This window comes from Hetaerina americana, unplaced genomic scaffold (assembly GCF_022747635.1).
Source record: "Hetaerina americana unplaced genomic scaffold, ioHetAmer1.1.p SCAF_4, whole genome shotgun sequence".
In the NCBI taxonomy this organism is placed as follows: Eukaryota; Metazoa; Arthropoda; class Insecta; order Odonata; family Calopterygidae; genus Hetaerina; species Hetaerina americana.
In genome coordinates, this window is record NW_027286985.1 from 38,874,681 (window position 1) to 38,901,940 (window position 27,260).

Below are 27,260 nucleotides of genomic sequence, written 5' to 3' on the forward strand. Positions count from 1 at the left end.
AGCGAGGGAAAGCCACGCCATGGGGTCCTATATCCGATGATTGGCAGGAACGCGGTGGCAATCGTCCCTGGGCAATGGGGACACAATATGGTCACGCAGAGCCTCCGCGAGGGGGCGGGGCGATAATCCCAATTGCGCCCCCTCCTCACGAAATCGATTCGGGAACGAAGCGATACGGGGGCAAATGTTAAGCGACGCACTAAATGAAATGCGTGCCACAGCGGCCCCGAGCCGACGAAGTCCGGGCTACCCTCCGACACATTACGTAGAGAGAGGTGAGGGAGACATAAGACCTCTCTAAAACGAAACGACATCGATGAATGAGTGAAAGGGGAAGGCCTGGGATGGGCACTGGAACGATAGACAGTAACAGTAGATCAGCGGGGATGCTAATGCAATATAAATTGAAAGGACACTGTTCGTTGTCCAAAAACCCCGAGTCATAAGACTTCAATCATCGGGGTTCTTAACATCCCTCGTTCTATCTACTGTAACATTTCAACATTCACAATAACAGAATGTAAATCGAAGTTATGTAACCGTTCCATAATAACAGATGTAAAACATTTTTTCCTTTTAAGGGTAAAAACAAGGGGAAATCTTGAAATAGAAGTAAACTTAATAGCTAAAGTGAAATTCGAACTTTTTCTAACTTTTATTCAAATTGGTTTCAGAACTCAACGCATGAAATCTAATAATATCAACACGACTTGATCTGAAGCTTCACCAAATGCATATACGAGAGACAGTAAGACAATATTATGAAAAATAACTGAACACTAGGTGGTACTCCTAAATGAAATACTTGTTCAGCAGTCATGCATGATTGTGAGGCAATTCTAAATGGAATGCTTTTGAAGCAAACCAATGTTCGTGTAGGTAAGTATGTGTAGATAAGAAAACCAATGTACGTGTAAACAAGGTACGCGTGAATTATAGGTATAAGGAAAATTTGAATGGTTTGATTCTATTCTGCAGAATTTTTTTGGGCAGGCTGTTAGTGTGACAGCAAAATTCATCGTTGTATGGCCGGTATTGCACGGGGTGGCCTCGACTTTGCTTTTAATTAATTCTGCCATATGGATGGCTCGAGGAATGACACTTCCATTGCCCTCCTCCATCATCCTATGCGATCATTCGTCCCATAGTTTCAGCAGAAATCTGAAGGCAAAATAGTTATCTCACAATTGTTCACGCTTCTGATCTCTACCTCATCACTCATGCCAAAATGTTTCACATCCTCTTATTGTGTTTGTGGGCTTGAAATCTTTTCAAATTTGAGTTAATGCGATAAGCTATGCTCATTACTGGAAGTTCTCTAACACGTTAGAGTAATACTTCCGCCGTGTTTATCGCGAAAAACTTAGCCGCTAAGTTGCGCCATATAGAAACATTTTGTAGAGTAACATTTTTAATGTTTAACTGCAACCCGTCTCTTCCCCATGTCACAAACCACGCCCCTTCTTCGGGTGTTACTAAGACACCAATATATGCAGAGGATTCAGCTTTCCTTGATGACCTCCAATTAAGTAAGCACATTCAGACGAATCTGACGCCTCCACAGCAATGCAATTAAACTCGATACTACTTCCAATGGTTGCACATTCGCAATAGAGTCAAGCCGCACGACGTGATTGAAAAATAGCAAAATACGTCCAGCTAATCTGATTTTTTTTCCATTAGAGGCGATAAAAACTATTGTCAGTGTGTTATACATACCTGTGTAACTTATTACACTTCGTTATAGTTTTCTGAGCAATTTCAGAGAGGTCACACAGTAAATAACATATGTTCTAACGGATTTATTTTATCAAGCTTAATGAACGCTTTCATAAAAGACGGTAATCGTATTTGCTTTACACTAGGGTACCTGGTTTGCGATTATTATTATTATTAGGTAATCTACCGGTTAAGGTAGGGTTTGGGATGGACACAGCTACTAAATAAATATTTTGTGACTCCTAACAAAACACAAAATCCAGCATCCTACTCTACATCTGGTCCCTCTTCACCTCTGAATACTTTCTTCCTCCCTTCATCCCGTCCAACATCCCTATCCTGTTCCTTCCCTTTCCTCGTTTGCGTAACATTCACCCCTCGATTATAGTCTTCAACATCCCACTGCCGGTCAATACCCCCTTCATCCACTTGTCCTGCCTCCATAGAATTTCTCCCAACAAACCCCTCTCCTCGCCAAGTACCAATACCAAGTACTTCCTCATTTGTTATCTTCTCTGCCCATTTCACCTTCTCCATTCTTCTCCACACCCACATTTCAAAAGCATCCAGTCTACGTCTATCCTCCTGCTTCAATTACCACGTTTCCGCGCCGTATATAGCTACGCTCCATATCAAAGTTTTTACGAGTCTTTTCTTAACATCCTTACTCAAAGTCCCTGTCATCAACTTCCTCCTCCTTGTGAAAGCCTCTTTGCCTAGCGCAATTCTTCTCCTTACATACCTACTACTATGACCACGTTGGTCCAAAACACTTCCGAGATACGTAAACAGTTCTAGTTTTTGCCCTCCAATTTTAATGTTTAGCTTAGCCTTTTTCTTTCTAGAAAATCGCATAACCTTTGTTTTATTAATGTTTATTTTCATCCCATACCTGTCGCACTGAATTTCCAATTCACTCAGCAATGCCTGCAACCCCTTGGCTGACTGACAAACTAAAGCTTGGTCATCTAACCTAACTGATTTTACGAATTCTCCGCCCACTGTCATTCTTACCTCCAGTTATTCCCACGCCTCTTTAATCATTTCCTCTGCATACAGGTTGAACAGCAATGGTGATAATGGGCAACCCTGCCTTACACCTCTTCCTAACACTACCCAACCGGACTCCCTGTTCCCCACTCGTACCTGAGCAGTCTGAGACATGTACAGGGTGCGGATTAGCTTCCTTTCCCTCCAATCTATTCCTATTTTCTGCAGAATACTCATTAGTTTTTCCCAATTCACTCTATCAAACGCTTTTTCGAAATCTACGAAACAGGCAATTACCTCCTGGTTGTGTTCTATATTCCTCTCGATAAAAATCTCATTATTGCAATGGCATCACGCGTACCTCTCCCCTTCCTAAACCCCAACTGGTCATGCCCTAAGTAATCATTTCGTTTATTATCTTTAACTGTGTGGGATCCTTTTGTTTATGATCCTTAGAACAACTTTAGCTGCGTGGGATATCAAACTTATTGTCCTGTAGTCCTCACTTGGCGTAACCTTTACGCGATAATATTATACATATTTAATACAAACACCGCAGGTTTCATCATGCATCTGTATTATTTAGAGCGATAAAATAGATTTGATGGTGGAGGCCTATACTTTGCGGATATTTATGAATAATCATGAATTAATCAAATTTTCGGCACCACTGGAACAGAAGTACAATAAAAACGGATACAACCAATAAAAGTAAGCTAGACCTCATCCTTTCGGTTAGGCAATAAGAAAAAAAAGAGCAAGGTCCCTCGCGAGCATGGGGTTTTTTCGCAAAGCGAAAGGTGTAGGCTTACTAAGCAATCCCCCTAGGTCCTATTGCAATTTTAGAACCCTAATATATGTTACTAACCATCACCACGTGAAACCGCATAGCATCATAAAACCAAAGATAAATATCTTTAAAGAGATAATAAGGGATCACTCAGCCTCAGAATATTTATATTCTACAGCTATTAAAAAACCCCGGATAGTTAAAACCTGGGTTTCAAAACCCGCGAGTTTCGTAAACCCGAGCTTAGACTCCTTCCTCATTTACACAACGGGTTTCATTCAGCGACCACGATCGGGCCCCTGTCAGGTCGATAGGTGTCGACGGGTTGAGTTACATGTGTGGACGACCCTCGTACCCGGAAGGAGAGACTTGAGTACTCAACCAGGAGAAATGGTATCTGGGTACTCTAAAAACCATCTACTGGTGTTAAAAAAAACACAGGTTTCAGCAACACAGAGTGTGTAAGTCTCCATTCAGCCAATGCGTAATATTCGCGACAACCAAGACTTCAAGCTGTCATACCCGCTGTCAGAGGCAGTCTAAATATCGTACGCCAAAAATTTCCCCGGACGACTTCCATCGCTATTTAATTTCAACCGAAAAATAAAGTGGTCACCCTTTCAACAGGCAAAACGAAATACTAAGCGCAATGTCCCGTGCTCGTCCCTTACTTGGCCTAGGACGATGAAAACTGTACATCCTCTCGAACTTTCAAGGGCCTCGACATATCAGTCTCCGATTCCAAAGGAGTAATTGGTCGTAATTTTACCTCGGCCAACGGAAACTATGCTCTCGATCGATGTTTGTAGACTGCCGAATTTCAGCACTTTTCCATAAGCCTCATTATGGTATATAATCTTTACTGCACTTGCAATCCCCGAACTTGAACCCGGAGAGTTAAACGGACTTGGGAAACATGTTCGAAAGGAAAATATGGACTACCATTTTACCTACCCCAAATTATTATCACCCATTCTAAAAGCACCATTAGGCACCCTTCGCTTCATGGAATCTGTCATTGGTGGATAAACTCAGCTTACCGGACGAAAACTATATGGCACAATATTTACATAATGCGCATCATCATCAGTATTTTAATCCTATAATTCAATCCTACAAGCAATTAGTTGCGCCAGGCTCTTATTTTTTAAATTGACCATTTTATGAAATAATAAAAATGAAATTTTCCAGTCATTCATTCCATTCAATGTGTTTCCAATGACTATGCTTCATCATCAGGAACAATGCACTATTTCATTATTTAAAAACATCCTAATCGTAAACATTCACTTTAACGTGAAAAATCATGGATGAGGTTTCAACTATTTTCTGCACATTACATTAGAAGTCGATTCCAAAAGAGTGCTAAATACCATAATTCAAATAAAACATAACCACTGGTTGAATTTCTGGACGTTGAACACTACTACTGCTGTAGATGATTTAACCAACAGCATTGATTGGTTGGGAAACAAATAGATTGCTTATAATTCCACTAAATTCTCACCACCTAGGTTTAAACAACACTTAGATTTACCATCTTCATGTAATACGAAGACATCTGAAGAAGACAAAAATGTACAAACCTAGGTAATGAAAATTAAAAAGAAAAGCATGACTGGAAATAACAAGGAACATGGTGATGAGAATAAATGGCATCACTGAAGAATTGCACACATTTTTAGGAAACCGCGAAAGGATTTGGGCTTCCATGAGCTCATTCCAAGTAAACTGAGATATGTATTTGGTCTGAAGACTTGGCCTGAAAAGTATTAATTATCATCCCAAAAAAGGGAAAGGCAACAGTATGTGAAAATTTTAGGCCCTCTAAGTTCTGATTTTGACTTCACCTAAGGTCGTAATTACATATGGCCATCAACAAAGGATGGGGAAAATTATTACCTATGGGATGATTAGTTTTAGAAGGTACTCATGATACCATAGTAATGACTCTCATAATAACAGGAAGAAATTCACAATGTAATTCTTTATTATTTGGATTTTGAGGAGTTCAACAGAGTAAATAGGGTAGAAGTGATGAAAGTACATACTATATTTCAGAGGATGAGGTAAACTGTTGGAAGAGAATTTATCTGGAGCCTTTACACGTGTCAGACTGCACAGTGTAGGTAACAGATGGGCCATATTAGGCAAAGGGGTCAGATGGAACTGTATCTTATCACCCATTCTTCTTGAAACAGCATAAAATGAAGAAATTATGGAGAATCAGAGATTGCAGATGGTCAAGCTTTAGTTCAGCAAAACAATTACAATCATTGCTGAGTAGATTAGATGACCAATGTAATGGGTATGGGATTTATTTATTTAACGACTTCATTGAGACGAGATCGAAACTTCATAGTTCCTTCCTCCACTTTAACCTTGCACATTACAATAAAGACAATCACAAACAGCCATGCCCTAGGTGGAGGAAAACCCACCTAGATTGTACTCTAACCCACAATCTCTGGATTAGTAGGCGAAGGCATTACCCCGCCGCCAAGGGGGCCAGCAATTGGGATGAGACCATATGTCAATTCAACAGTAGCAATAAGATTCTAAAGGAAGAGAAAGGCTGAAATAAACATTACACAGGAGCAAGTGGAGCAGTTCACCTAGGTAGGAAAAGTTAGTAGTAGTAGTTTTGAGGGGAGGCGACCGACAGCTAAGGTCATTTGCGCCATAGGGGATGGACAGGAAAGGATGAAGGGTGGAGAGAAACACGGCGTCGGCATTAGCCTACTCTTTACGAAAGGCGCCAAGGGGTCCGCAGTTTAACGTCCCATCCGACGGACGGCGTACTCCCTCAAAGTGCCCTCCACAAAGCACCTCAAGTAGGGATCGAGATACCTCTGAAAAATATTCAACACCGCCGGGATTTGAACCCGCGCCCTCAGGGTGGGAAGCCAGTACGTTAGCCCCCGCACCATCTCGATCCCCTAGGAAAAGTTTTGGAGGACGTTAGGCAGAGTAGTAGAGACATTAAAAGAAGACATAACAAAGAGGAGGGAAATGACAGCTATGATCTTGAATAAGAACACAAAGAAAACATATCATATGAAAAGATAAAATGTAGAAACTTGGTCATTGAGGCAATAGGATAAGTGTAATATGGAAGAATTTGAGTTATGGTTGCGGAGAAGAATGGATAAATTAAAATGGATAGGCAGGAAAAAAAATGTAGGAGTCCCAGGCAGTGTAGGAGAGAAGATAGGGCTGTTAAAAGAAATTCTATAAAAGTTGATGCAAAGCATTTTGCCCAGCAATGGTATGCGAATAAATGTGATACAGGTAAGAATGTTGGGCAGGTGAGTTAGGGGGAGGAAGAGAATAGATGCCCGATGAAATGGAAGGAGGCAGAACGTATGCTTGAGATGGGTATAAAGTAATCCAGGTATTGCAGCATTTTAATGTTAAGCGGGGTTTAGCAGTGCTTTTTCATTTAATTCACCTGAAGCCTGAACAGCCTGAAGAGATTATGAAAATGTGCCTGACTTGCAGACTACTCTTAATAATAACATAGATTTTACAAGATGATATCATATATGCCTGGTTCTATGCCACTCGAGGCTACAAGAAATTATATAGTTTTAGAAGTAAAATTTGAAGTTTTCTTGGATAGGAATTGAACCAATTTTTATTTGACATTATTGGAACCTTGGTATGATGTGCAAACAGGGCCAGTGGTGCACCATAGAATGGGGTAACTTCAGATGTAGTATAAAACTTCAGTTGGATGACAGCAAAAATTTGTCATTGCATGGATATTAGTCAAACTGGAAAATTATGCAATAAAAATCTATCCACGAGTGCTGCCACAAAACAATGCCTTTAAAATTCCTATTTTGGGTAAAATTATGAACTCTCATATTGGAACTGAGAGAAATGCTGCCAATTACTTTAATGGATTTGTCTGGTGACATTCCCTGACACAAAAAAATTTCACAGAATAAAAATCATTGCCTTTAATCAAATCCTTTTATCTCCTAGAAATCCACAGTGGAATAAGATGCCTTGTTAACTTAACGGACATTGAAGAATTCAGGTTCACATCCTGATCAAGGAGAATGATTGCTTAAACCGTAAAATACTTGCATTGAAAATTCTCCTTATAAACTGGTCAGCATATTCTGATTTTTTATGACACGGATACATGATAATAGGATAGTAATAAGAGGCCTCGATTCCCTGTTTACTGACTTAAGTCATCATAAAATACATTCTATACATGTATAAAATGAAACATCCAGGACCTTCTTTCATGGTAGCAATGATCCATAAACTTTGATATAACATAACTTAAAAGAATCAAAATGCTTCTGAAATGAATGTGTTCAAATACTGTTAAAGGGGTTCAGTTGCATAGCTCATTAAAAAAAAAAAACATTTCACACAATGAAGGAATGCATTTTACTTGTGTTCCACCAAATATTTGATCAAACAACCAGACAAATTGGCAGTGATTTGATACATATTTCCACTAGAAACTACAAACAAATTAAACATCATGGTTTGTTGAACAAGTTAATAATGAGAGGTGGGATATGAACATGCATTGAGAGGTCAACTAAGACAGCCAACAGAGAGCCAGCATCAACCTTGTTCACAAAAAATGCATGGCATTGGTTTTTCCTCCATTGCCAAAGGCAATTATGTATTAGTGACACAGACCACTCCAACAAATCATACTAGAATGCCCAATTAAAAAAAAAGAACTCACTCCCTAAATTACACAACAAACACACATTCACACTTCTCTCTGATCATGTACAGACCTGACATACACTTACACGTGGGTACCACACATATATATATAGACATCTGATCTCTAAACGATCAGACCCTCCTTTTTTAATATACCAATTAACCATTACTAGCAATTAAATCTGTGTCTATAAGGCCTCATGGTACAAAATGATGGGAATTTTTCATACAGGGTGTCAAAATGACATACTTGACATCATTTTGGTTTTTTTTTTTAATCAGAAGGCTAAGTGATGCACTTAAAAAGGACTCAACTTAAAAACACCAATTACCAAGACATGTCATACACATTTGCCATTTGTAGCCCACTCATTCTTCTCAGAATTGAATAATTTAATTTGCCTCTGTCAATCACTTTTACACCAACATTTCAAATTTTTTTTGAAACATTCACTACACCAACTTCTTTAGTCGATGACAACACTTCCATTCATTGAGGACTGGATGAAAATTATGTCTCCCCACATTTACCATCTAAGTTCAATGCCACTCTCAAAAATGAATACTTCAATAAAGCAATCACATGGATAAAATATTTTAAAGTTTGACTAAGAGATAGCAGAACATGAGATCCTTGAAAAATTTACCGATTTAAGCTTCGTTAGTGTATACCAATCATTTTTTTTAAGGTTCCCTGGCTATTTGTCGGCAACATATTTACAAGTAACTTGTCACAAAGAAAAGCAAACCAATGCAAACACACAATTATTTTCAATATTTACAAAAAAATTAATGCTTCAAACCCAATACAAGTGACTTAATACCACAAGTTGCCAATTGAGACTAACAATATGTTTAGCATCAAATTGGTATAGCCAAAATTAAAATAGGAATTTTTCAATGATTCCTCAATTATTAATCTATCACCAAAATATTACTTAAAATATTCTCAAAACCATTCCACAATAAGAAAAAAAATATCACCGAAACATTTTTAGCTTGCGATTTTGGGTAATAAGAGTGGAGAAAATTAATTTGTTCCTAATTAGAGCTGGAATTCAATGATACATTTTCAACCTACTGGTATTACACTCAGCCAGCAATGCAACTGAGATCATTACAATTCATTTTGTGTTTATACAAGAACAACACATATGATTAATGTTGACATGATAAGGCAAACTCACACTTAAAGAGGTACAAAGACCAATTCTCAAACAGCAGCGAGATCTGGCCCTACTAATACAATAACTCTGGCAAATATTCATGTGGCATATCCCTGGGAAAATGATCAAATAATGCCCAAAGAGAAAGGCTTTATGATATTAGGTATTAATATGTTTATATACTTAGGTGATCATGTAGCATTTTATATACTATCACAATTAGGCACACGTTAAAATGAACACCACATTACATCAACAATTTCAACTAAAGGCATATTTTTTCACTTGACCATCATTCTTTCCCAAAAATATGTCAACCTTTTTGCCATTACTAGCACATTAGGGCTCCCAATACCTATAATGAACTTTTTTATTAATGAAACTTTATTTACAAAGAAGATTTGAGTTTTGTAGGATATCACATTGATGTACAAAAATACTTTTTCAATTAGCTAAGACATTTCAACACACAAAATATCTATATTTACAAATCCAATGGTCAATTGGATAGAGAATGGTGTCAGGTGGTCCAAACATCCAAATTTACCTCATGCCAAGCAGTTTTATTTTACAGGACTTCAAAACTGTGGCAAAGTTATATTATACCGACACTGGAATTACCCCATCTTATGCTCCTCAATTATGAGCAAGTATTTACCTTGAATGAGTGGCAATTCTCCCAGAGGATTATCGAAAGTAATTTTTTCATTACTTGAGATGTTTTTAAAACCCATCATGTACTGCCAGCTCTTCATTTAAGAAATTGCTGACTGATCACAGCACACTATCAGTCAAATAAGCTAAGTATGTGGACTTAATCCCCCTTTCTCAAGACTGTTCCTATATGTTCCCCTGGTTCAGTAGAATAATTTTTATAGTACACTCTAAGACTTTGTATCACAAGCATGGGCTAAGAATTAATGGCTAATAACATCCACTTTGATGTACACAGTCTAATTTAACTCTCACATTTTAATGACAAACTCATTACCTAATTCCTCTTGAGAAACCCAGTTGATACAGGCATCTGTGACACAGTTGCCCAGTGAGTAGTTGGATTAAATACTTAAATCCCTGAACATGGCTTCCTATGCACCACTTCTGCCAGTCTTTGTCCTCACTACTCAGCAATCACATTTCTTCCTCCATTGCCTCACGGACTACAGTGTACAAATGAAATTTTTTCTCCATCAAATAGGGCATCATTGTCCTGGCAAACTTGGGACCATTCCTTCAAAAAAATATCACTTTGCACTAATTTCCTTCACTTGCACTAATTTCCTTCACATTTGGTGACGACAGAACAATGCTCCTCCAAAAAAAATTAAGAAAAGCAACCCTTTCCTTTGGAACTTACAGGAAAATTAACTTCAGTTCTGAGGCCATTCAAGACATTGAATGACCAGTCAACTTTCACTTCATTCATTTTTTTTCTTTCCCATACCAATAATGCACCTGGACTGAGACGGATAATTTCCATGCGCTAGGGGCTAAAAGGAGAGGTATGCATATGCAGAATTTAACATACATACATACGCACACACACACACTTTTTTTCGAGGGCCAGATGAGAGAGGCACACACCCCTTTCATTGGGCGTAGGAGAGGAGGGAAGTTCAGAGAGTAGGAGTTTAAAAGAGAAGGACCTGCCCGTTTTTGAGGCAGACCCTCCACATGAGTCTTTTTTTTTAATCACTCCCACTGATGGGGTGAGGGAGGTAGTTCTGATGGATGGGCTACTGTTGAGCTAAAAAAAGAGGGAAAAGGAACAGAAACACAGACAATCAGTCACACTTGCTCTCTCTCCTCACTTGCATAAAAAAATGGCCTTCCATTATTTTTCCCAAATGGCACCTATGCTCAATGGAGGCACTCGGTGCAAAATAATACCAAAAGGCCATCTTTCGCCTGCATGACATTTATGAAGAATGATCCAAAGAAAGGATAATAAAATAATAATTGCATCAAATTTTGCAGTTGACTTCAAATGTTATCATTGTAAAGCTTGGAAATGTCAAAAAGGGCATCATTTTACAATCTTCTGACATAAAACTATCTTGAATTTATTAGGTAAAGCTACCTTCAGATAGTTAGTGAATGAATGTTAAATTTTAATCAAATCATAGGAAAAAAAATCTCAATCTGTATGAACTACATATTCAAGGAAAACAGTACCGAGTTGCATGCTCATTCAAAAATTTTACCCCACTACAGTTAGCTACGAAAGTGTGCACTTTGTACAGTCCATGAATTCCATGCTCTACAATGACAAATTAAAAAAAAAGTGGAAAGTCAAAGAAATACAGATGCAAACTCTAACAGATTAAAAAATACACATTCATAATATGTTTTACAACTATTTCACGTCACAGAGTCACACTTCCATTTCCATAAAAATGCCACCTTTTCAACTCAGTCAAAAATGATTCAAGTGATGCATTCCTCTTGAATAGTTGATATCACAAAAGATTACAGCAGTCAATGAATAAAATCTAACATTAAGAATAAAACATAAAATATTACAAGATTTACACACATTAGAGAATTACAAAGACTTCTCTGGCCTCAAAAGTCACCAAAAATAATATTGAAAGAGATTACTCTAATTCAAAAAAATGATTGGAGAGATTACACAGAAGAGGAAGGCATGGACTGTATTAGAGTTAAAAAAAAATCCAGATGCAACTTCACGCCTGGGCACCATGCCCAATTATGACTGTAGTTTATTTGGTATTCAAGTGATTGTTTTGCGATTGAAGGAGTCATCCAAGTTGGGTGCAGAAGGAGGAGGAGATGAAAGTGGAAAAGAAGATCTTCATCAGTCTACACAGCACCCCGTGATCACTGGGGAGATGTCCCTCATGTTGGCCCTTACCTGGCAAAACTCTTGAAAGCTGCAGATTGGGGGTTTATGCACAAGGGAACCCTATTTGTGTTTAATTGCTCTGCTATAAACTTGTGCATTTCCTCTGAAAAAAATAAAGAGAAAAATTAATAGAAGCATTCAGGTTGCCACCTCAACTATTTAATGATTAGTATTCAATTTAACAGTTTGCAATAATTTTAGTGGGAAAAATTTAACGATAAACTAGTGCCATTATGAGGAAAACAAAACATCATATCAGATATAAAATGGGGAAAATAACTGCATACCAAATAAAATGGAAATATGATGTCAATTCTGATAGATGAATATGTAAATATGAAAATGTTACAGTTTAAACAATTAAACACAAGCATAAAACTACAGGAAGCAGAAAGGTCAGCTATCTAGAATAATCAAATAATTATACAGAGAAAACTTAATTCTGTAAAATATAAGTGAACTATCATTAGAATAAATGTTATGAATTGAATGCTATGTCATTTCAATTGCAACAGGAACCTTCATAATCTTTTTCATTTACTGGAAAAATGTAACATTTCCATTTTGAAATATACATATAATTTTTTGTCAACAATCAGGAAGATGCTCCAATTCTAATATGTAAGTAAGTAGCATATTATTATATTCTTTGGGCACAAAAACCCTGAGTAAAAGGATCAATGTGGTGGGCTCAAATGAAAATGATCAGCATATACAAAGTTAAATAGACAAGTATGATCAATAATACAAAAAAACAACAAAAACTCAGGATGTTTATATTTTTAGAGTAAAGAAAAAATATGCAATTCTATAAGACTCAGTAGGGTTGTTGAAACAAGAAATTTTGTAGTTGCCTTGAAAGTTTGAATGTTAGTAAAAGTTTGTGATTCTCCAAGCATGGAGTATCAGATCATGGTTGAATTTTCTGATAAACGCTGGTGACATTTTTTTTCAGTGGATGCCTGAAGATTTCAAACGATGTTTTGGTTCTCTAATTTTTAACAATGAAGGCAAATGGACACATTGTATAATTCTACCTGATTTTAATATCCAGACAATGAAATTTTTCCCTGTTGGGTATATTTTCATCTCAGCAGAGACTGAAAATAGTTATGAACAAAAATTTCCAATCACCAGGAATTTTCAGTGAGTTCATTTCATAAGTCAACAAGATACAAAGAGGAATAAGAAAAATAAGGGAAGATGAATACATTGACTAACAGTTTTTAGACATGTTGCTTTAAGATTCTTATCTGAGTTTCTGAGGTGACATAGAATTTCATTTATCTTATTGGAAATTCCCTGTATCATGCCATAGTCATTATTCATTACTATCTAAAATTTCAGATTAACTTAAATTTGAGATATGGTATTGAAGTTAACTTTGTTCATCAATATGGAATTTCCAATACTGATTTATTTTTCATATTATTTAAAATTAAACTGTTTTGCTTATCCAATCTCCAATCATGGGCATCACCCTTTACTCTCAAGACATCATTATTAGGTTTCTTTGAATTTAGCATCATTATGGTCTCGCATGTGGCAGTCATAATCTAAGTGGAGGCTATAAGGACATAGATAAGACATAAATGTTAAAAACAATAAAGGGCTTAAAGCAATCCTTGAAGAATGGTTAGCATTACAAGTGGCCATGAGTCTAAGTTTTACAGAATATCTTCCAATGTCTGTTGCAGTCATCTACGAAAGAAATAAACCAGTTTAATGCAGAAATTGATGATCTTTCATTGTACTATGTAATGACAAGTTAATTCATTGGCCTTACTGAAATCAAATAGCACAAGTATGGTCACCTTAAATTGGTCAATGGCTAAACTTATAATATTAATGTGACTTTTATCAGAACGGGATGGGTGGTGAAATTCTTTTGGAAACCTCACTGATAGGAATCCAACTAATTTCTATTAATAATCTTATCAGTAACCTGATGGTAAACTATTCTCTCAAGATATATGCATAGCACACATAATAAGTGCATGATACTGAGAATAGTTTGTAGTAAGAATAGTTTTGAGAAATGAATTTCTTCATTTTTCATAGGTAGTATTCTCTCCAATCACCATGATGGAACAGTTTGTGAATAAAGATATGCAAATAAAATTTTTTTCTAACAAACGTAGATTTCTAGCACTAAGTATTCTCATTATGACAAATGAACAACCAATCACACATGTTAAAATGAAAAAATTTGGATTGTTTTCACAGCAGAGAACTAGTGGAGATTTTGATTATGAAAATCAAAATTCAGTTGCTTTTACAAAACTATTTAGCATTGATCATTTACAGTGATTTTACTTATTGTGATGCATTTCCATTACTGATTTCTTGGTATTCCAAATGTAATCAACCGAAATACAGAATTTTGAAGATTTATTCCCTAAATATTTATACTTGAAATCATTTAAAATCTGGTACCATGTAAATATCGTAAAATCTCATAGAAACTACTGGCTACTGCATCATGACTATTTTTAATTTTGTACATAAATTAGTTCCACACTTCACTGATATAATCAAATAAAATACTTTCGTAGTTTTAAAATTGAAGGGGTTAATTAAAATTATTTCAAGGTACTGGAGCCTTTATTTTTTTTAAAGTTCAAATATAGAGCTTTTAAAATATCAAAGAAATTGTTTTTCTATTTTGTGCCATTTAATGCACTTCAAAAATTTTCTTAAAATTGTGAAACACCTTTAGAAAATCACAGGAGCAGATTAAGACATGAGTACAACTAAAAACAAATAGAATAATATACAATGACTCTTACTGGATATGGTGAGGAGAAAAATGCCCATTTTACTAATCAACACTAAACTGAATAAACATTTAGTGTATAACAAAATATACATTTAAATGAATAACAAAATCCATAAACACAATAATCAACCTGAAGGTTGGTTTGGTATGTGATGGTGGAGTTCACCCAATGCTAAGCCCATGGGCATGTGAAATTCACACATCAGGGTAGGGGGGTCAATTTCTTTCCCTGTGCCGGTTATGGTTTCTCAGGAAAATCTGATACCCAAAAAATTGCACTGCTTAGGTGGAGCTGAGAGGGCCAGAGAGGTGTGACCGGGAATTGAACCCAGGCCCTCTGATCAGTGGTCCAACTCTCTATCCCTAGACTACTACATTCTCATATTAATGAACAATAGTAACCATAAATGAGTTAACTCATTTTTGTATAAAAAAATCAACGTTTCATATAATTCAAAAGTAAATTTACCTTTGACTTGCTGCACTGATGTAAGTTTTCGCTCCCAATGGTCATCAAATCCATGGGGTGCAACTGGTTCAAAGTCGGCAGTGTATTGTCTCATGTTCCCAGCAACTGTGTAGCAGCACTTACACATACAGGAATGGTATCGAAGACGACCTTCATCTAAATACGGATGTGCCAGGGCATCAACAACAGTTATCCTCTTGTCCTAAGAAAAAGAATATTGATCATTGAGTTAAGCAATAACTAAATAATTGATTAAACAAATGAAAAACAAAAGACGATGAAGCACATAAAATATTTTTCAAAACTTGTATAGTTTTGACAAATATTTTCTGAAGGCTATCTAACGCTTAGAATGACAAGAAGTTAAGGTAATCATGGGAAGATGAAACTTATGCAGGTACAACACATTAAAATATGATAATGATGCATATTCTGATAATAAATCTACCTCGAAATACATCCACCCCAGCTTAAAAAGGAAATAAAATGTGGCCTACCCATGGTCAGTGAATCAATTAGAATGTTTATGAAGTATTAACTAGGAAGAAAAGATTTATAGGAAAGGAAAAATGAGGTCATTTCCATATTATTTATGGCCTTAAGATTCATATTTACCTAATTTACTCATTTCATAGATAATATAAGTACATATACAAATGGACCTGCATATCATAATATAGAGAGTAACTTTGCATTTAGGGCCTTTAAAACAATTAAACATAGGAAGGTATGCTTTTTCTTCAAGCAATAAAATCATCTGCTGAAATGAAAGAAGTATTGGAACAGTATTGATCACTAAATCTGTATAATCTTATGAATTCCCAAGAAACAATTACGGATGGTAATTTGAAAGAGAGATTTTCAATCTAAATGCATCCCTTCCAAATTAAATAAAAGGAGGGACATGACACTTTTACCACACTGGCTATTTGGAAACTAAGACATGGACTATAACATCTTAAACCTTAAGAAAACATTTTTTTTTCAAGTAAAACATCAGAACAGGTTAATGATACCTCGAGGTCTACACTATAAAAAATAAGATTTGAAGTGAAATATATTCTGCACATTAATAGTACAAATGTCATAAAATGAGGAACTCACAGGGTCAAAAACAAGCATCTGGCATAGGAGGTGAACTGCTTCATGAGTTGCCTGGGAGGAGAGTGTGTACAAAGCAGTGAGAGAAGGTGGTTTTGGTGGACGTCTCATCATATGAACTCTAGCTCCTTCACATGCTCTCCTCATGTCTTCCAATGAAGGTGTGCCTAACAGCTCCGTGATTAGCTCCAGCTAAAAAGTACAAACAACAAATCAATAAAGTAAACACTGTTAAGTTCCAAGTACATGTAAAAAAGGCACATGCCTACAAGTTTATTAATTAGTTTTATGCATGCATAATTATTTTAAAAAGCATGGCATTCCAATGAAAGAATGTGATACATAATAATATGGCTCAAACACAATAAGCAACAATAAATACACTTTATCTAATTGAAACTAAACAGATTTGGCAACAAAGACTAACATTAAAAATTACAACAGTATTTAAATTTTTTATTTAATGCCATAAGGAAAAATGGAACCAGACTAGCTTTTCAAAGTCATTTGAACAGAAAATACTTAATGTAATGGATTTGAATCACTAGAATAATCTTTTTTGCAGTTGAAATTATGCGAACTTATTATGCTATCAACATTAAAATCTCTTATGACTAGAAATGTAAATAGGTCATAATAATTGTTTAAGAAGGAAGTACTGGCATAGAAAAGTACAAACTGTACTATTTTTTAAACATAAAATTTTAAATGAATGGATACAGCTTGGATGGTGGTATCTATGCTTAATAATTCAAGGTGGTAATATAAGATACCCTCCACTGTGGAGTGGATTATGTACAATATACCTGCACACCTGTAAGCTCTTTGGATTCCCTTTCCCTTTTATTTCATACTTCCAGTCCCATCATGTTATTTCTTCCCATCTCCCCATCTTATCCATATTTACTCTTAATTGCCAAGGGAGGAGAGTGGAACCATGTCTAGCCAAAAAGGTGAATGCATGCCACTCTATTTTTCACTTCTCACCCATTAATACAAGGGCAATATACACATACCTGTTGGATAGGACTCTGTGCTTGGAAAAGTATTCTACGACCAAGAAGTTCTCCAAAAATACAGCCAACACTCCACACATCCACTGCTGCGGTGTAATGTCGTGCGCCCATTAAAATTTCAGGAGCTCGGTAATACTGCGTTACCACCTCTTGTGTCATGTGTTTGGATTGGTCTGGCTCTTCTACGCGTGCAAGCCCAAAGTCACATATCTGAGGGATTAAATAATACATTAAGTACTTCATGCCTCTCATTAATTATATCTATAGCTTAACACCAAACTTAATCTTACAGCAGTACAAAAAGATCCAATATAAGAGTCACTTTAATGTTTACTAAATCATTATTATGTTTTTTTTTTTTTTTAAACAGTAGAATCTAATATACTTCACACTTTCAGGCTTTACTTCGTGGGATTGTTTGATGTCCATATTAAAAGAGTGTAATTTCCCAGACTTTATTTCGCAGTAAAGTGCGTTTTACCAACTTGCAGCACCTGATGCAGTACCTGATGATGCCACAAGTTGGTGAAACGCATTGTACTGTGAAATAAAGTCTGTAGAAAATTACTAACTCTTTTAATATGGACAGTAGGATCTAAATCATGTGAAATGAAGAATAATTTCACACCCAACAGCAACAGAAATAGTTAACAGTCACAATAATGTCCAGTACTTAAAAGTGACTTACATGCATCATCACTGAAATTACTGAAAAGAATTCCATTAACGGAAACTTAAAAAGTTAGTATGATCGGTGGGCTTGATGAAGCACCTATCAAAATGCAAAAATAAAACCATCATACATGAACTGAACTCTAGAAAGTAAAATCATCATGATAATTTCAGTTACCACATTCTTGATTATTGAAAGGAGGATTATTGGGAAGATAACCAATCCCACAATTATACCACTGAAATTCACAATTTTACACTAATTATAAAATAATTATTGCTACATAAAAAATCAGAAACTTTACCTTTAAATCACAGTTACTGTTTACCAGAAGATTCCCTGGCTTAATATCACGATGAAGTATCCTCGCCGAATGGAGATATTTCAAGCCTTTTGAAAAGAGAAAACATACATATATTTAAGTTTTTCTGGCTATATGAATGACTAATTCTAGTTATTAAATTATGTGAACAATATTACAAGATCCAAAAGAGGCAAGATAAATCTGGGGAAGTTGAGTCAGCTTTGATAACTCTAAAAAATTGGCAGCAATAGTTAACAAAATAGCACATTACATTTTGAATAATCACCATCAATGACAGTACATTGCCTTAAATTCTATCTTGGAGACTAAGTCAGACACATTCCATTATACTTAGGATAAAAATATAACAGATATTACGTATTTGAAATTTATATAAGGAATTTTTAATGAAAACGAATGCATGGGAAAAATGTTTTAAAAATAATGATTTAGCTATTAATAAAAATTTAAAATAATAATTAACCAATTGAAAAAGTTTGCTCTGCACATTACTTAGTGTACAATGAAGGACATATTTTTATGAAATAAAAAATAGAGATACCTCTTAAAATTTGGTAGAGGAAGACTTTTATATGGTCCGCCGTCAGGTGCTGTGGGGATACAATAATCTTGTGAAGGTCACTCTGAAGCAATTCTGTAATTACATATCTAAAAGAGATGTTAAGGATTATATTGAAATAATTTTATCAACATTTCAAAGAGATAAATTTTGAAATCCTTTCATAGCTTTGCCTTCTTTGGATTTCTTCCAACAAGTCTCCATCCCCACCATGCAGAGAGGTTCTTTGCTTGATTTCCTACCCGTCCATTTCTCTTGGTCGTACTATTCAAGAATAAGTGCAAATCCATTCAGTCTTCAGTTCTTTCAACGAAAAAACATTTATTGCATGCATTCCAGAACAAATACAGTCAGCTGGTGTTTATGGTAAACCACCAAAAACTTGATGTATATAATCCCTTTTGCAGTGCCTTAAATCACAGATTTTCGCGGAAAAAATAACTACTATTATATGGAATTATATGTAATATGAAGCAATTATCGGCAGAAATAAATTACGAAGTCCATTTTACGTTACTTTATGCGAAAAACTCAATTCAGTAACAGATTCGCTTCTCAACCTGTTTGAAGTTGGACGCGCAAGGACATATCCTCTGTACGTTAGCGCCACATGTGGGCGATTTCGAAAGTGGTATGACGTAGTTTCCGGCAGCCGTCGGGAGAGGACAGCACGGTTGAGTTTCACGAGTTGAGTTCTCCGGGAAGTCAGCTGTTCACCAGCTGTGCCCCACACCACTTCATAATTCCCCCTTCCCTCCAATGACGCCGAGGCACGGAGGCCAGCTGCAAGGTAAATGCTTCGATACACACTCCAGCTAACTCACACGCCTGGAATGACCTCTTACGCAACAGAATATTCTATTCATTTATCGGAAGGAACTCAGTCAAAGCGTTAAAATGTTAAAAATTATAAATGATAGAAAATATACCGATATAAGAAGACAATTATAAATTCCGTTTACGCGCCACCATTATGAGAAATACTGGCATTGAAAACATTACGGGCACAGAGAACAAACCTCAAAACAAGACCATTTGGTTTTTACTTTTCGAAATGGAGCGCGAGTCATGCTTAAGCTCAAGTTGATAACCTTTTCGTCACAGTATCGAATAATCCCAGCTGGAGAACTGTTATTTTCTAGAGCAGAATCCAATGATATTACAAAAATAAGTATCATTAGCATGATTCTAAAATTGCTTTACTACTTCCGTTTAACTGACACAATTTTAACGCCCTCAACACATAGGACAAAATGAATGAACTTATATAATTTTAACAGATTACTTGCTATAAATGATGGGCAAATATATGATATATGCAGTAAATCATCCCAAAATACATTGCTCAAAGGCCCAGAGAACACTCAATATAACATTTCCGGAGGAGAAAATCGCATTAAGAATTAGATAAAAATAGATCGTCAATAAAAATAAAACATTACCAACTAATTTCCCACTTCGAGATCTTAAATACTGAGAGAAGTTCTCAGTCACATACGTAATCGCTGTCGACTATGCTAACTGACCATGGAGAGAACACACCGTAGCGGAAACCAGGTAGCACACGGATGTGGCATGAAGAGGAGAACAGAGGCAGTTTAACTCCCAGTAAGGCGATACTACTTAAACCGCGGATGAAAGAGAAGGCTTCTTCTCTAGTCAAGATTCAATCTGTTATTCCTGAATAACTTTAGTTAACTTGGTGCAAAGAAAACAGGCCGCACAATGGGGGTCTTCACAAACCAGCCATGCTCTACTCGAGCTTGAAAATATACCACAGTAAACACATTACAAGGCAAAAAATCTTATCAACAGTTGACTGAATCAAGAATGAGAAAAGTTAAGACAGCGAACACTTTGAGACTAATTACAGAAATAGTGCCGAAGAGGCACCGACAAGACAATGATGGCCAATACGCTCCTGCATTAATCGGAATACTAAGAAATCGTACTATGGAGACGGTAGGCGGGATGGAGCGGGTACTAACAAGTGAATATTACAGACTAAATGAGAGATCAGGGATTCGACAACAGTTTACGCAGAGACATAATTATACGTTGTAAGAAATAGAACGAATATGAACCTACAAATTTCTCTGTCTTAAAAAAGTGCAATTTTTTTCGAGGATATATATATATATATATATATATATATATATATATATATATATATATATATATATATATATATATATATATATATTATATTTATATTTATATTTATATTTATATTTATATTTATATTTATATTTATATATATATATTGAAAGGGAAACATATGAACGCACAATGCTTTGAAAAAACAATTGGATTCGGAGAAGCGTTATTAACAAAATTGAACATCGTAGAACATTTAACTAGATAATATTTCGTCCACCATCACATTGGAAGGTATACGCCAACACCTCTCGGGAAATTATGCTCATATTTATCCCAAAATGAATACTAGAAATGAAAAATCTCAGAATACAGAATCTTGTACCTTCCGGTATCTTCTCATGGTTATCCCTGCAACAAAGAATACTGATAAAAATATACTTAAATATTCAATGGAAAATGTTTTCTTGTCTGAAATGAATCAAGCCACTGATATCACCAAAGAAGAAGTTTACCCTACTTGCTACCAAGTAGTTTCATACTTTGTTATCAGCCAACACTAACACCGATCGGACGGCATTTGCTCTGGATCGCGGCGAGAGAGATCGCGGAGACAAAGCCTCCCTCTCAAAGGGTAGAAACTGCGGACACTACAACGGGAGTAAAGAATTCAATAGGCTTTAGATCCATGGAGAGGAAGGCAGCAGAGAAGAGAGAAACGGGGGAAGGTGGAGGAGTAGGCGCTTCTTCAAACGGGTTGGCGTTCCGCAGTTTGAATGACCTTGGACATGCCTCCTATGTTCAATCACACAAATATGTGACAGTGCTTTGCTTTCCATGAATAGAAAAATCGTGTCCGATGAATGAGTTTGAGAGGGCAATCCTAACTTCACTCGTATGAATTTTACAGCGGAAATTTGAAAACGTAGTGCAATGCGAGAATCAACTGCTCAAAGAAATACGAGATAACCCTAAGGATGAAGCATACCGTGCTCGTGACCAGTCACATTCTATAATACCGTCACTAATTGGTGAAGGACAGATCAATATGCGCATAAACGAATGAAGCAAGGGTGGAATGTCATCTTTCTAGATCCACGGTCATTAGAAGTCCATATACTCGTAGATGTAATGGACAGAAAAGATTTAAGTCGAAGAGTTACTCCAGGAAATACGTAGCAAACTCACAAGTTGAAAAGATAATGTTCGCAGTTTTTTCTAATAGGCTAGTATGAACAGTCAACCATAATTACAAATGAAATTTGTCAAATTCACACAAGTGCGTAACAACTGAGCAAGGAATATTATCTTTTTGGGGAGTTTCAGGCAGGTACTAGATGAAGTGTTAATCAATATAAAAACATTCGAATATTTGCACCGTTTTGTTCACAGGTGGTCTTGACTGGGATAATCGATTCATTTTAAGGAGAAATCGCATTACTGAAACTATTAACTTCTCGATCTTCCACTACGATAGGAAGGGTTGTTTTCCATCTTGATTTTGAACGTGATTACGAAGGATCGATTTCAGGAATTGAGAGCACTTAAATGGTGTCCCAACGAAAATACTTGTAAGCCTGTACTTTAGGATTTAAAAATGTTCTACTTTGAAGTAAGATCTGGTGCTTTCCCGGCGTATTTGATTCGTGAAGGATTCTCGGGTCTTCCACCGGGTCAAGGGTTCCATATTGGCCGACGTTTCGATGCCCGACTCGTGCATCGTCTTCAGGGTTGATGACCCTGAAGACGATGCACGAGTCGGGCATCGAAACGTCGGCCAATATGGAACCCTTGACCCGGTGGAAGACCCGAGAATCCTTCACGAATGTTCTACTTTAATTATTATTAGGTAATCTACCGGTTAAGGTAGGTTTTTGGATGGACATAATTACTAATTAAATAATTTGTGACCCCTAGCAAAACACAACATCCTACTTTACATCAGGTCCCTCTTCAGCTCTGAATACTTTAATTGAGTACTTCTGAGTAATCGCTTTGAGTACTTCTACTTTAATGTAAAGACAAAATTTAACTAATAAAGAAACACTAATTACTATTATATTCTTCCTTCATTTTGAGACATCTACTAGTACATCAAATTTTTAGGCACATGGAAGTAATAAAAAGCATGATAAGATTCGTTTAAAAGCCTTAGAATACTGATAACTGCCCGCTAAACCCCTTTCTCCAAACTAGGTCTCAAAAACAGGAATAAATAAGACAAAATTCCACGTTTGGATAGCATGTTAGTAATTATCTTATTTTATTAAGAATCTAATAGCTAAATATGTTCACCGTAGGGTTTTATGTTACAAACAATTAGTACTGGATAAGCATGTTTTATGGATGATAACAAGCAGATATTTTAAACTATAGGATAGCACTATATCCGTGTAAAAAATAAAGCAGAGAAGCGCCACACACGTTCGACACTGAAAATTTAAGCATTCATTGTTTCACATACGTGAAGATGACCACGATTGGAGAGTCTTTTGAGTGTAAACTACCATAGATATAGATTTCAATGTCCCAGGATTCCACGGGCCTGCGGGCACGTACCTAATGGCCGCCACAGAAGGTGCTGCGTACAAAATCCTCATTCCAATGCTCCAATGAATTAATCCGAGTTATTACAGGTACAACTGTTCTTATCCCAACGACTACTACGTCTACTAGAGATTCATAGAAAAACTGACGAGGACACATCTTTTATAGAGCCGTTCAGAAAAAATTAATTTCTCGAAAAAGTTTTAAACAATCCCACTGAGAAGACCCACATACATTTATTCATCAGGCCTCACTGAAAATCTCCACAGCCAACAATTTAAATCGCTAATTCTATCAATCTTCGCCACTGGAACCATAGATTTTGATCATTGGTGTGGAAATACTAAATGCAAAATTAAGATGAATCGTACTTTCTTACTTACTGTTAGATATCGCGATATTAATTTAAAGAATATCATTATATAAAGCAAATTAAATGGCGTAAACAAATGATTTTTACTTTCAAAAGTGGAATTAATACATATGTATCAGATACTAATACAAAGTTTTTTATTTGGCAACCCAAGATGAAATATAACTTTCATATCTAATCCGATCATTTACACCATTAACCAAAACTGAAGTCGAATGCATCTCAATATTTCACATTATTTTATATTATGATGTAATCCATATTTTGTAAAAATAGACTCAGAACTCAAAACGCCCTAGCATTAACTCTTGCACATATTATTAACTTAAAGTCGTAAGAAAATGTATCTTTAAAGAACCAGGGATATGTTTGGCAACATGCTAAGACATGGTAGGAATCTCTAATGATGAAAGTTCCCATAATCGTTTTTCATTTACAACACAATCGCATAGTGGAACCGATACTTGAGCATCATATTCCAATTCACCAGTTATTTAGAAAGAAATAAATTAACATAAATGTCGTTGGATATTAACAAATTACGTTAAACAGTCATAGTTTTAATGAATGTCTCAAGAAAAATCGAATATCAGTATGTATTCAATATCAAACTGGATAAGGAATAACGATGTGAAGAAAACTGACATTTTAGTTTTCAAATAATTAACTGCATTAAGATGGTTACAACCCCATCATGTGATCATCCTACAACTGAAAAATGGATCAGTATTGTGAAAAATACCGCAGATAAGTTGCCGCAGCTTCTTTCTCTACATCCATTCATTCGTGTATAAATAATTGAAACATTAACCTAAGCATAATCAAGGTGAAAATTCCACTTCAAGAACAACTTATTGTTCCAATTTCAAAAAATCCACTAATAGATGCGTGCTTGGAAATCCAACATTTTTTAAAGGATACATTTCCTGGAAGAAGTCTAGATGGGGCGGCTGAAGGATGTCTAATGCAGAGAGGACCTGAAATGAACCAAAAGAGTCAAGTTAAGTCATTGAACGTTCCGCCGTTGTTTCCCGAACATGAGAAAATCAAAGGTCATTATGAGAGACGGGGGAGGACATTGGCGAACCCATTGATTAATGGAATTACCCTATCCAACCACAAAAAGGAGGAAACAAACACTATGAACGGTAAGCGTCTTCCTGTTTTCAGGCAGAAAGTAAAACATCTTACATTAATGACAAAACATTGACGACATTAAATCAGGAATTCAAAGCATGTTAAGTCAAGAGCATCTTAAAAAAACTCTGTGTGGCGGGTCTAATCAAGCGATATTTTTCCAACGGGTAAAGATTTTCTCAGACACAAGAACAACTCTCAAGTCTTCTCAGTCATGTAATATCGCTTTGAAATGACCAACAGGCCACCATCATCCACGGGATGTATTCCGCGTTTCTTATTCTCTAAGCCTCATAGGGGAAAATAGGGCAAAACAAGAAGGCTGAAGACCTCTGTGACCTCACAAAACCGGTAGGACGCCGCCTTGGTAAACAATTTGAAGCAAAATTTTTACCAACTATTAAACATTCCCCTATATTTCTTTTTTATCGTATATTTGCTTATATGACACACACAAGAATTTATGTACGTTTTGCATTCACTCTCCGATCACACTAACGTGTTATCGGAGTTCGACGTACTAGAGTTCGTTCAAATCAAATAGCAGGTTACAAGTGGAATGCTAGGGATTTATATCTGTATTGAGACTTCCATGCAGAATTTTGAATTCCATTTGTAAATTTCAACCTAGGTTATGCGGGTGCGTGCGTTTTAACTAAGCACATACAAAGTAAAAGAGAAGCCGATTAGAAGTTAAGGTGGCAATGAAATTACTAGGGAAATCATAGGTGACACTGAACAATTTCTACGGCTACGAAACTAGCCACAGAAGATACATAAATTTTTTCATGAACTTGCCATTGATATTGTCCCATATGGTCCATACTCATACATTACATTACATACACTTAAGGGAGGGATTTTCGGAATAAAAATCCCTTAGACCCAAGTATTACACAGGGGACCTTTCATGATTGACTCGCTGCATGGCGCTCAACGCCGAATAATATTGCCGAACAAATATTCGACGAACTCCAAGAAACTGCGCGATAGTAACTTTTAACAGAGTCATCCGCTATATGTGCATTGCAGTGCAACAATTTCAGTGCGGAATGAAATTTCAGAATCATTCGCCTTGACCGGGTTTCAAACGCCGATCCCTCGATGTACGGTCGAGTCCTTTAGCCAGTTAAAGCCAACTTTAAACGCTATGGTATTATGCCTTTGACGAATTCAAAGAAACTGGGGGAGATCTCGGGGAAACTGCGGGAGAAACCTCGTGGGCTGTGGCGGTTCGCTCACGGTTGTGAATGCTTGTGACTTTGCACGTACGGTATTTGGTCACATCTTGTTCCTTTAAGGCCCCTAAAATCTCGAAGTGTGAGAGGAAGCCTCGGTAGCTTAACTGGCTACAGCACTCGACCGAACATCGAGGGATCCGGGTTCGAATTTCGGTCAAGGCGAATGATTATTAAACTCTGACATTGATGAATTGTAATATCCGAAAGTTTTGGCCATTGAATACACAGTCTAAATGGTAGCCATACTCACGTTGTCGTGTTTGAAGAAGCACAGCATCTTGAGTTCCCGGAACACCCGTTTGGAGGAGACAAGAGATTGGAAGACATTCGGCAGCTTTTTTAAGGCTACCCTTCGCCCGTCACGAGGATCTGTCACCGCCCTGGAAAAGAATAAAATAATCAAATTAATACCATTTTTATTGAAAATTTTTGCGAATAAGTCATCGAATGATCTTACAAAACGTTAATTCGATAGCATTGCATTCATAAATCCGGCGAGAATGAAGTGGAATACTTTCGCAGGAATGTGATTACATTCCCAAGGTATTTTTTAAGGATTTCATTCTCGTTTGGAAGTACGACTTATTGACACAAAATATTGGTATTTTAAAATATATAGCCCAATTTCTTACTAAGACTTCACATGAAAACCCTTATATCTAAACAAAACGTTATTTTAAAAACATCGCAAATCTTTAACTATGCATG

General features: G+C 36.3%; 1 protein-coding gene across 1 annotated transcript; it reads right to left on the reverse strand.

Annotated features, from left to right (window-relative positions):
* Positions 1 to 7,896: 7,896 nt before the first annotated feature.
* nmo (serine/threonine-protein kinase nemo) lies at positions 7,897 to 26,926 on the reverse strand. Its single transcript, XM_071590303.1, has 8 exons — positions 26,803 to 26,926; positions 25,096 to 25,151; positions 19,140 to 19,246; positions 18,578 to 18,663; positions 17,601 to 17,810; positions 16,588 to 16,776; positions 15,484 to 15,685; positions 7,897 to 12,338 (listed from the first exon to the last, which is right to left on the reverse strand). Exons 1-8 carry the CDS (start codon positions 26,827 to 26,829, stop codon positions 12,241 to 12,243), a joined length of 975 nt encoding a protein of 324 aa, XP_071446404.1. The 5' UTR covers positions 26,830 to 26,926; the 3' UTR covers positions 7,897 to 12,240.
* Positions 26,927 to 27,260: the final 334 nt, after the last annotated feature.

Coding starts and splice junctions, on each gene's coding strand:
- nmo (XM_071590303.1), bottom strand. CDS start 26,829: ATGCTGTGCTTCTTCAAACACGACAAC. Junction 15,686..16,587: donor AGATGCTTGTTTTTGACCCT/GTGAGTTCCTCA, acceptor TCTTTTTCTTAG/GACAAGAGGATAACTGTTGT. Junction 12,339..15,483: donor ATCAGTGCAGCAAGTCAAAG/GTAAATTTACTT, acceptor TATTTTTTTCAG/AGGAAATGCACAAGTTTATA.